We start from the raw sequence: 12,844 nt of genomic DNA on the forward strand, positions 1-12,844 counted from the left end.
AATACCAGATGCTGGGTTGAACCAAGCAATATCGATTTGAATCCGAGATCAGCCCTAATTAAGTATGATCAAGCTAGTTGAAAAGACATCGTTGCATATATTAATTAACGATTGGCTTACCAAAAAGACATCTTGTTGAAATGCTCTGTGAACCGGGTAAGGTTGGGGCTTCGATCTTCATTTTGTTCTTGAGCCCATATCAGTACTTCTGGAATTTCAATTTTCATAAAGAGATCTGCGTCCAGAAGTGTCATTTGTTCGGCCATTTGACTCGATTTAAAATTTATTAGAAGAGATTGCCTGAAACAATAGAGGAAAATATTATTCATGATGTTATAAGAATCATTTGTAGTTAGCTATAGGAGTTCTAAAGACATAAGACACTACTTATAAATCAGCACAATATGTCTGTGCTGTCTGCATCTTTTTAGATTAATTAGTAAGAAAAAGCGTTTGACTTACTTAATATAGACATTCTGCGCCGTAAGATTTGTACTAGGAAGACAGACAGACTGCTTGGCAGTGTGCTTCTCAAGCACCTTGACACGTAATGCCTTGGCCATTGTCAGGTCTCCGCTGCACAGCAACTGGTAGCCGAACTCCATCAATGTTTGTAGAACCACAACATCCAGATCCGATGCTCTGTAAACAAATCAAGTTGAATTGCAAAAGATACAGTTAATAATGTAGCAAAGGAGCAAATAATGTACTATTAATAAATTATTCCTTTTCAAAACTGGAAAATGACTGTTCGACATTATTTGGAAGATGAATGAATACTCATATGGGTTCATAATCGTAGGCTACGCTACAAATACTTTTACTAGAGTCTCAACAACTTAAGCTGTAGCCTACTTTCATCAATTCCAATTTTTATAGGTGATAAAATTTGTACGATTGTATACAATGATCTTTACGGTGTGATATATAATGACTATACGATTTCAAACTAACTTTATATACCGTACTGTTGTTGCTTGTTGGTAAGATGTAGTGATCACACTGAAAGAGTTATCTTTTTGCTGATGATCTTTGTGTGTTTCTGAGCACGCCAACAGAGGCTTCCCTGAATGTTGCTGCACAAGAGGTTACTCAGTCAATTGAGAGGTGGTGCAACTCAAACTTGCTGTGTGTGAACTCCAACAAGGTTCAAGATTTGAGATTCACTTATAATAGGAGACTGCTGGTGGTAGATGCGGAAAAGGAAGCCAAATTTCTGGGATTCACTCTGGACAACTGTTTGAGTTGGTCCAGGCACATTGATAAAACCGCTGGAAAGCTTAATAGAGGAATATTTATATTAAGAAAGTTAAGGACTTGTGTCAGTGTTGATGTTCTAAAGGTAGTTTACTTTGCTCACATTCAGTCACACCTGTCTTATGGTGCTGTACTGTGGGGGTCAAAGGCATATAGCTCAAAACTATTTCGTATCCAAAGAAAGGCAATCAGGCTTATATGTGGTCTGCCAAAACGCGCTCAATGCAAAGAGAGCTTCAAAGAATTAGAAATACTGACATTTCCCTCTATTTTTGTTCTTCAGTGTCTGACCTATGTGAGGGAGAATTTGAATGGTTTTGTTGAGCAGGGAATATCCCATGAGCATCAGACTAGAGGCAGGAATAATTTGATCACCAGCCGCTACGAGTACTCTAGCACGCAAAAAACATTTCTATTCATTGGTGTGAAGCTTTTTAATATGCTCTCTGAACAATTTAGAGGTTTGCCAAATCTAGTTTTCAAGCAGAGGCTGAAGATATTCCTAATCAGTAACCCCATTTACACTTTCCAGGAGTTCTATGAACTGGCTAGGACTTTGTAAAATTATTAATATTATGTTGAGGTACCTACATTAAGTAAATACTGTATCAGCTACTGCTACTTTTCATTTCTGTTTGTTCGTTTTTATTTGTGTGACTGCATTATATTATCTTATATTTGAGTATATATATATATATATTTTAATATCTTTCTTTGTTTGGACATGATATGAATATATCATGATATTGTAGTTCTTTTAGAATAGTATATTTCCAATTATTGTATGTGTGACATTTGCTGTACATTGTGACGGAGGTAATGCTTCTGAAGACCTCAGAAGCGGTTACATTAAAACTTATTCTATTCTATTCTATTCTAAGATGAATTTTCACACTGAAGATGACACCATAAGTGTTGAAACGTATGTAATTTTTCAATAAATTCGTGATATTTCTGGTCAACATTCCAGTGTTTCATTATTAAATTTGACGTCAAATTCAACAATTGATGTCAAATAACAAAACCAATGTCATGAGAACCAATGAGTGAAGCGAACAACAACAACGTCATCAATCAGCGTTTAATAGGGGTATAAATCTTATAGTTTAATATAGGAACGTGCAGCCGGGCTATTAATATTGAATAAAGCTTTGAACTGACGTGAGTTCGCTGACGACGCGCACCAGAAGTGAGAAAGCCTCGCGGGCCGCGCGCTGTTTCACCACATCGGAAGAAGTGCAGAAGCGCTGGTGTCGCCTGCACAGCTTCTCAATGCACTCTAGCGGAGACAAAAACGTGCGGTACGTAGTCAGGAACGCTTCTTGATACAAGAAGTCTGCAAGAAAACATTATAACATGTACCAATTACGAATGAGCACAAATAAAATCAAATTATAGTTCCACAAACATTATTTTGTTCAAAAAGCTAAACTATAATGTTAGTATTATATATTATATAAATCAACTTTTTTTGTACCTATAGATTTAATATACAGGGTGTCTCCTTGAGGTTTTGTTCAACTCCAATTTTCATTTGTTTCAGTTTTGAAATGCCCCCTCTGTTGACTGTGGAAGAACGAGCCAAAATAGCAGCTCGTTATGAGGTATGAGGATCTGTGGTGCGGGTACAAAGGTGGTGGAGGGCTGAACGAGGGATTCATGCAACACTAGATGCAAAAACTGTTAAAAATTGCCATTACAAATGACTAACAACAGGGAGTGTCGCAGATGCAAGACGATCAGGAAGACCATCAACGTCAAGGACAGCAGAGAATGTTGACAGAGTTCGTGAAATGTTCATGAGGAGCCCTAAGAAATCACTGCATCAAGGATCTCGTGAAAGTGGTCTTTCACGTTACTCTGTTGCAACGATTCTTAAGAAAAATCTCAGTTTTGAACCAAGGAGGGCATGAGATCCTTGATGCAGTGATTTCTTAGGGCTCCTCATGAACATTTCACGAACTCTGTCAACATTCTCTGCTGTCCTTGACGTTGATGGTCTTCCTGATTGTCTTGCATCTGCGACACTCCCTGTTGTTAGTCATTTGGAATGGCAATTTTCAACAGTTTTTGCATCCAGTGTTGCATGAATCCCTCGTTTAGCCCTCCACCACCTTTGTACCCGCACCACAGATCCCCACACCTCATAACGAGCTGCTATTTTGGCTCGTTCTTCAACAGTCAACAGAGGGGGCATTTCTAAACTGAAACAAATGAAAATTGGTGTTAAACAAAAACTCAAGGAGTCCTCTATCTAACAAATGTAGTTCTTACAAAATTGGTTCATAAATAGAGAAATTATAGCTGTATAAAAATAGGGAGTGATTTATCAGACACCCTGTAATTTCAATAATCTATTAGATTAGATAATTGTTCTAGAAACCGGGCCTTAATCTATTTCAGTAGAACTTGTTCTATATCATATACAGAATGGCCTTTTAGTCATGTTTTTCATTAAATTTATAAAACGGAAATTCAGTTGTAATAAAAATGTCTTGTTGTTATAAACAAAAGGAATATGATATTTTACAACTCATTTCTTAGTTACTGGAGATTATTCAAGACTATGCTCAAAATGTCCACCCATTGAAGTTATACACTCTTCGACTCTTTCACCATAATTTTTATGTTCATGTTATATATATGGTAAAAACATTCTGCTCATCCGTGACAACCGGAGTTCACACAGACTGTTACACAGCTCAAGGATAATCTACTTGCACTAACGTGTGTATACCGATTTAGTAGAGCTAGCAACTTCGTGCGACAATACAACATTTTCCTGAATAGAAATAAATTACCACCCACTTGCATCAAGGGAACAGGACTAAAACTCACTGTGTAGTAATTATACGTTGATAAGTTCATAAGTTAAACTTTGTGTCAAAAATGTATGAACATTGTGTATTGCTACCTGCTATTCAAGTTGCTTGAATTGCTAGTCAAATGAGGTGAATTGTTTTCAAAGAAAAGTGAAAGCATTCTACAAATTTATATGACAATTTCAAATATTCTCCATTTGAAATGCTATTTTTTGTATATCATACTTGAGGATCATGAGGTGGTTCCAACTATATTGACATTACAGCTAGCTAAAACGCGAACAAAATTGCTTTAGCTCTATAACTCACACAAAGGTCAGTTTGAAATAGCCAAAAATGATGAAAGAACCACTTGCCAGAATCAAAGGATGGGCTGGTAACGTAGTACTGTGTTTTTAAATGCACATAAATGTTTTTTAAGGTAATTAATATATTTAGTGAATGGACATTGGGTTAGATTATCAAAAATGTATTCCCACGGTTGATAAAAACAAAATGTATAACTCTCAAAAGTTGAATGGGCATCACCAACAAAGAAAAATGTACAAAAAATACAGATGATTTACCTGTTTCCTTTTCTACTAATTAGAAAGCATGGAAGAGAAACAAATACAAGATTATGAGACAAAACTCAACATACACCAAGTATAATCGAATTTCAATAATAAATCATCAAATGTAACACATTTTTCTCCATTTTTAGAATATGGAGTTCGACCATTAATGTAGAGAGGGTAAGAGTACACTGCTCCTAATCTATTTTGCTCTAGAATAATATATTATATGAATCTACTTTTATAAAAGAGAATATTCATTCAAGTTACGATAAAAACCTGAATAATGTGAATAAACTAGTTTTATTCACATTTTATTGACCGAACGAAGTGAGTAGACATGAATAGATTTTCATGAAATTTGACAGGTATGTTCCTTTTTAAATTGCGCGTCGACGTATATACAAGGTTTTTGGAAATTTTGCATTTCAAGGATAATATAAAAGAAAAAGGAGCCTCCTTCATATGCCAATATTAGAGTATAAATCAGACTATAGAATTATTCATCATAAATCAGCTGACAATTGATTACACAGATGTGTGGAGAAGCCAGTCTATTACTGTATTTGTATAAGGTCTAAAGTTTCAATCAAAGACCTTGAAGAGGTATGCATCTTTAAGCTGGGTTTACACCAAAGTTATTAACAAAATGTTAATAACTTAATCCTTATAGATTCTATTAGATTGAACGCAAGTTGACAAACACACATGTTAATCATGTGTATGATAAGTTATGTTCAATCTAATTTATAATCTAAAAGGATTGAGTTATTAACATTTTGTTAATAAATTTTGTCTAATCGCAGCTTTGAGGTCTTTGGTTACAATATTTTGTTTTGCAGTCATGGTATTATTATACGTGTCCATCAGTATCAATATTCTCACATAGAAAAAACTAATTTAATAAGTGATTAAAAATAATCAAATGAACTAAATAATGCTGAAGAAATTATAATATTTTTTATTGAAAAAATTAATTTTCATTAGATGGAAAGATTATCACGGAACTGGATGAATATTATATAAATTCTGGAATAGAAATATATTCTATTCATTGTTTTAATTAACATAAATATTAATAAATTATGGAATACAAATTCAAACGTGAACTGATTTTGTTAACATTTAAAACAGTTTACTTCAGGTACTTGTGGATGAGAATACTGCGTGAGGTCTACTGTTCACACAACTACTAGTTAAAAGTGTTCCAGATTTTTGACTGATTATGAGGAAAAGTTCCAAACCGAGTTGATTATGATCAGCTGAACAATAAAAGTTTGACCACACCAGTAGAAAATTAAGAATTTTGGGTATTAAAAACATATGGTTACACATTGTGAAAGGTAAGACCAATACCTATTAATCTAACCGTTCAAAATTTATAGAGTGGGTGAAAATATCTCATACACAAAGGTAATTTGACGGTGGGTGTGATTAGATCCTACTCAAATTGAAAATAACACTTTACAATGACTTAAAAAATCTGTTCCGCCATCTTGGATCCGCCATATTGAATGCAACTTTATTTTTTTAAATGGGAAAATTGTCATGCGATACATTATTTCGATAGGAAATTTCAAGAATAAATGAATGGTGAAACCCGCATATCGATATCTCAAACCGTTTAGAAGATATTCACATTATTAATCAATTTCATGCACATCAGAAATGAAAATATATAAGCGGTAGGCCTATTGATATTGATCAATAATGTGAATATCTTCTGAACGGTTTGAGATATCGATGTGCGGTTTTCGCCATTCATTTTTTATAGAAACTCCGCGTTGAAATCATGTATAGCATGACCACCTTCCTATTTAAGAAAAAGAAAATGCATTAAAAATGGCGGATCCAAGAAGGCGAACAATATTTTTAATAATAATAATAATAATAATAATAATAATAATGTTTATTTCCATATCAAGCAAGATTACAAGATTGAAACCGTCAGTTTTTACTAATCTCTAACATTTTTTAAAAGGAACATATACACTATAGAGTACAAAAAAAGAGTTAACAGTGAATCTATAAATATCAAGAATATATTATTAATATTTATAGTATTATTATATTTATAGTATTAATAATATTTATATTAGATATTATTAATATACCGGGTGATTTTTTAGTCCTGTTACCCTATTTTTAATACTTGGTAATTTTTCCCTAATAAAGGTAAATTTTGTTTTGTTGCACGAAGTTGGTAGCCCTACTCACTCAGTATACACAAGACAGTGCGAGTTTATTATCCTTAAGCTGTGTAACATTTTGTGATGATTCCGGTCGTGTTATGAACAGAATGTCTTTTACCATAGAACAACGGATTTTCAATAATAAGCAAGGGTTTATGGCCTCCAAGGTCTCCAGACCTCACATCCCCTGATTACTTTTTGTGGGGCTACATTAAGTCTGAGGCCTCCAAAAACAATCCTCACAATATTGATGAACTGAAAGCCAATGTGACAGACTCAATCACGAATATTTCCAATATAACTCTGAAAAAGGTTTCTGCTAATATGGTGAAAAGAGTCCGAGCGTGTATAACCTCAATGGGTGGACATTTTGAGCATATGGTGTAATAATTTTAAGTAACTAAGAAATGTGAGTAATAAAATATCAATTTTCTTTTGTAAATAACAAATATTATTTTTTTATTAATACCCAAATTTCCGTCTATAAATTACATAAAAAATTGGGTAACAGGAATAAAAAATCACCCTGTAAAATCATATAGTAATAATATGATTGATATTAGTAGTCACTAATACTATATATCGGCCTGTCTCCCGATAGACCAGGCAATGAATGCTCAAAAAAGGGTATAGAGGGAAATATTTGGAAGACAATTTTGGACCTCGCAGCTCTGTTTAGGGTAGTAAGGAGGTAAACATATCAAAAGTCCCCACCCCTACCCATTGTGCTAAGGGGGTGGGGGTGGTTTAAAGGTACCATTTTTTGGTTCTCGCATAAAACTCAAAAACTATGTATCTTAAGGACTCGACAGACATAACAAATTAAAGCTTACATAATTTCCTACAATATTCATCCTACAACTTTTTTCATATCTCCTCTAGTTTTCGTGATATCCGCTCTTGAATGTGACATTTTTGAAAAACCACGTTTGCCAACAATTTTCTTCTATTTTTGCTCTTATAACTTTTTAAAAATCGTTGGAAAAATCAATATCGAGTATGAGCTTATAGAGCATTGAATTCTCTTCAATTTGATGTATAATTTCACACTTTTACGAATTTTCCTACACCTTTTGCAGCAGCTTCAGTGTTGAGCGTGAAATCTCCATTATTGCAACAATAGACCAATTGACAAAGGAATTTGGAGGGAATGTTAAACCAAATTTTTGACTTTGCAGCTTTGTTAAGACTAGTTAGGAGGAGAAAATATCAAAAGTCCCCATTCCTAACTCATGTGCTAAGAGGATGAGAGTGGTTTAAAGGTTGCATCTTTTAGGGTTTTGCTTCCATGCTCATATCTTGAGAACAATGCGTTCATCCGAGATAACTAACTATTCAAAAATAAAGCTTGATAAATTCTCTACACTTTTTGTTTTGTAGAATTTTGTGATATTCGCAATACTTCCCGAGATATTCGCTCTTGAAGGTGTGTAATTGTTAAAATAACATGATTTTATCCAATGTTTTGCTCTTCAACAATGCATCGTAAAAATAATTACTCATCGTAGGTTTGTAAAGCATTGAATTCTCTTTGAAATGGTTTTCAGTCTCATTTTTCCTATCATCAATGCCCATCTGTTTTCTATTTTTATGTCGGTTCACTGGCGGTTTACACTGGTGGTCCTCCGCTCCCATCATGTATTCATTTACATACGTCTCACATGCAGAAGCTGACAAATCCTCCATAGAAAGCAGAGTAAATCTATTATTCATTGGAATAACATTATTCTCTATACAAAAAGTTTTAGATTTATTCGTATTTCTTGGCCTAATAAAATCATTTTCAGGATTGTTTACACTAGGCTTACTAAAATCGTTTACTCGTCCCATTGACTTATTTTGATTATTTATCAAGTCAATTATCGCAGTTTTGTTCAACAGGTCATCTTTCAATAGTTTCATTTCCGCCTCTAGAACCTCAATACTAGTTTTCAACATTCTATTCTCTTTCTCAGCCCATTCCTCATACACTAATCAGTCATTAAAATGCTCCTTCCTTTTATTCTTCTCTTCTTTCAGAAGCCTCGCCATCGACTCATTCTCATCTGATATATCTTTGAGCGTTTTCCTTAGGTCACTATTATTCGAAATTACACTGTCCAGCCTATTCAGCACTTCAGCCACCGCATTGTCCATTGATGTATCTGCAATAGGTACTCGCAAGTGAACTTCAGATATTTATCGCGAATTCTATCACCAAGTCGTTACACAGTTCGTTTTTCAAATCACTGAGTTCCAAACCCTGTTTTAACTTTCGGCGTCTGTTCCGGGTCAACATGCGTTGATTCGTTCATTTTGAAATTCAAAAGTGGCACTTGGATCGTTGCTAGGATACAGGTGTAAACAAACGACAATGTCAACAGCTGATAAAGTCAAAGCGCTCTAGCGCCGGCAGGAAGCCAGACTATCTTATCGTAAGTGTTCGTCAACTTGCCTTCAAATGCCGAGAGAGCAATCACGACGCCGTATCTGGAAGCTCCTGATAATTAGGACAAGGTCAACGAGACTCTAATTAAACTGTAGTCACATAGCATAGACGAGCGAGATATCGTTCCTCTATACAGATGGAAGAAGTCGGTTTAAAAATTGCCGCGGTTAGTTGGCATGATTACACGTAAACAAAAGAGTCAGCTGGCGTTCACCGGCTTCACGACAGTAGCAACAGAGATAACGGCCGGTTGAAAAATAGTTTGTTTTGGCGTTAACAAAGTAAAGACGTCACTCACTACAGCCAGCCGCAATCCAGATGTGATAAGGTGCGTAGTGGAATCAGTCGAATCGGAACAATAACAAAATAGCAAGTGTATGCTGGTCACGAAAAATGGATTCCAATAATTGCTCTGAGCTAGTGCGTTTGAATAGCCGATATTAGCCACTCACCGTTTTTATAGTTATGGAATACGACAGAAACAGGTACTTCACACTTTCATTAATCAATTAAATGTTAAAAATTGTACACTTTCTTGCAAATTACCACTATAAAATGTCAAAAACTACGGAGCTATACACTAGTCAACTACAACGTTTGGCGCATGCGCGCTTTTTCTTTAGTCATAGTAAAGTAGTATTTTCAATTTGAGAGGGATCCCCAATCACACCCACCTTGAAATCACAATCTTTTATGAGATACTAAGCCGTTCTCATATTTTTTCTCTCATTTCTGCTTTGAATAGTATTGATTAATAATGTGAATATCTTCTGAACGGGTTGAGATATGTATTTTTAAAGTCATAGTAAAGTAGTATTTTCAATTTGAGTAGGATCCCCAATCACACCTTCCGTCAAATTACATTTGTGTATGAGATATTAAGCAGTTATCGGACTTTTCACCCACTCTGTATATTCAACTAACACCAACAAGAGTAAAATCTCACTGATTCCAGTAACTTTTTAGGCGATTATGCCAGTAACTTGTGAAATAACAGTTAGGTAGCAGAATGGATATACGCCAGTTGTTCTTTTCTTATTAAACATAAATGAACAAATAAAGTTTATGGTTCAAGATACAACGGGAATACCACATCATTTGATTTTGCCATTTAACACAGTACCTATCAAGTTTGTGCACGTTTGACTTGACCAAGTCCGTTGACCTTTTGACAGTATTGAGTTTGACTCGACTACTTACCATTCTTGCTAGCTTTGGTGGCGTGAATGATGAGGGCATCAGGGTGACCGCCGCGAATATCGGGTCCGTCCTCTTCGTTCTTCTTGAAGATGAGATACCTGGTCATGTCGAGTTCGGCCAGCGGACTGTCCGGCGGAGGAAGACTCTTCGTGTCATCTTCTTCGAGCGCGGGGGAGGGCGAGTTGCCATTTGTCACTACGGGCGATAGCTCTACCCTTTGTAAGGGACTGCGTTGAGGACTTACAGAACTGTCTCTGCAATCTCTGCAACACAAACGAAAAAGATTTTTGATTTTATGTAAAAAACAATCCAGTAATGAATTTGGGAAATAGTGTAGATGGATTTTGAACAAGAATTAGTTCTGAAACAACAACGACTTTACGGTTTAATTTGATAGCTTCAAGGGGACTGGACGAATAAACAGAAAATGATGATTTACAGCAAATATTACACTCCTTCTGCAAGGGAATTAAGAAATGGCTGTTTGAAATAAACGACACTTGGATTTTGAGAAATATATTGAGATAGAATAATGGTAATGGAAATGTGTTTTTACACATTACAGCGAAAAAAAAATGTATTACCATGTAGATGCCATGTGTAATTGGTGCAGTCGATTGTACCTACATAGAAATTAAAAAACAATTCAATTTAGAGATTGTTACATAAATCGTAAGGGTTATGCTAGTTTGAACATTCAAATGACTTGCGACGCAGAAGAAAAACATACCAGTGTGAATGCTCTTTGTGACCAGGCAGTACCCACGATAGTGGAATTTGGAGATGCAGCAAACCATTGCAGGTGATATTCAAATTTAACGGCGCATTTTCGTTGTTGGGAGATAACGGTTATGGTATTGCACCGTGGATGCTCACACCATTCAGGGAGCAGCAAATATACAATACTCAACACGCCAAACAACGAGTTATAATAGAAAGAGTATTCGGACAACTTAAGAAACGGTTTCCAATATTGGGAAACCTGAATAAAATTGGCTAGATAGAGTACCAAAAGTTGTGATTGCTTGTGTAGTATTGTTCAACAATGGTAAACATTTGAAGGATGATATCGAAATTAATTATGATATCGAAGATAATTATGTAGAAACGTTCAGTAATTACTGAGAAGTGGAAGAAATACTTTAAACTGTCAGTTCACTACACTTGACTACACAAGAGCACTTATCCCTAAAAGTATTTACTTATAAGTAAAAGTAAAAGGTTATTCACCTAATTCCTAGTAAATACTAAACTTGAAGAGTATTTATTTTACTTAAACAGTATTTACTGATCAGTAATAAGTACAGTTTATTCACATTAGTATCGATGTATTTATGTTATGTACAGTTATGCGGACTAGACTCAAACTATTTTGTGTTATTCAAATTACAAAAGCTTCATTAAACACTGGCCACGCTTACTTGATATAGTGGTCAGTCAAATAAAAAACTGACTGAAATATATTACAAATTGTTTCTCTTCAAGTCTCTAGCTGAAGATATTGTAAATGAATATGAAACACAAAAAATACTATTTTTTCAATGAATGTCTTTACTTATTCATACCCTAACGTATTGTGACAAAAACTTCATTCGGTTTATTGTACAGAACTGTCTTTTTTATTCTTTATTTATTCTTTTGTAATAAATTAGACTACGGCCCGGTTTCTAGAATACTTATTAAATCTAATCCACCATTAAAACTATATCATGTATATCTTTAATAGCTCTTTATTTTTAATAAGTGTCCTAGAAACGGAGCCTAATAGTATTAGGTACTTGACATTTCAAAGCCTAATTGAAAGTCTATGAAAGAGTGTATGAGGCTTTAAGGAAGGAGTCACTGTTAGCAGCGACACGTAACCAAAGATTTTAACATGCTGCTTACACAGATCGCTTCTTATGATCGTTATGATTGATTATTATTAAGACTATTGTTGTTTTCTTCATACTGCTCCACTGAACGTATATCTTCATAGAATATTAAACTATTTATGCACTGCATCAAGAAATATGATCTCTGCCTTTACAGCATACACTCTGTCATGAAATTAGACCAATTCATTGAATTACTGATCGTAAAAGCGAGTCTCAATTCATCAAAAGCGAGTTACTGATTTCTTCAAATAATGTTGCTAACTCAGCTAAGCTGAGCAAAGACATTTGAAAAATGTGTTATATTTCTTCTTGAACATTCTACATCGTATCATCAATATGTGTCTGTAACACAGTTGTTACAGTTACACTCGGACCATGTCGGGGGTGGTTGACAAGTCACTCAACACTCCTCCATAGCAGATGGCTCCTTCTCTGGGTCGAGACATTTCACGTAAAAAATTACACGGATACACACCTTGCACACTCTTCTCTTTTCTGTTGCGAATTATGAAAC

At 34.9% G+C, this 12,844-nt stretch overlaps 1 protein-coding gene across 12 annotated transcripts in view; it reads right to left on the bottom strand.

The window, feature by feature from the left end:
• Positions 1–12,844, bottom strand: part of LOC111050783 (guanine nucleotide-releasing factor 2) — a 76,976-nt gene that overhangs the window by 19,076 nt on the left and 45,056 nt on the right. For 10 of the 12 annotated variants that reach the window (XM_039432542.1, XM_039432548.1, XM_039432550.1 and 7 more), the window contains 5 exons: positions 10,454–10,716; positions 4,646–4,657; positions 2,419–2,593; positions 463–642; positions 121–300 (listed from right to left, as the gene is read on the bottom strand). In XM_039432542.1, the coding sequence (XP_039288476.1) occupies positions 121–300; positions 463–642; positions 2,419–2,593; positions 4,646–4,657; positions 10,454–10,716 (810 nt within the window). The remainder of the gene's footprint in view (positions 1–120; positions 301–462; positions 643–2,418; positions 2,594–4,645; positions 4,658–10,453; positions 10,717–12,844) is intronic. The other 2 variants (XM_039432551.1, XM_039432541.1) reach the window with 1 other exon arrangement.

This window comes from Nilaparvata lugens, chromosome 7 (assembly GCF_014356525.2).
Source record: "Nilaparvata lugens isolate BPH chromosome 7, ASM1435652v1, whole genome shotgun sequence".
Lineage (NCBI taxonomy): Eukaryota > Metazoa > Arthropoda > Insecta > Hemiptera > Delphacidae > Nilaparvata > Nilaparvata lugens.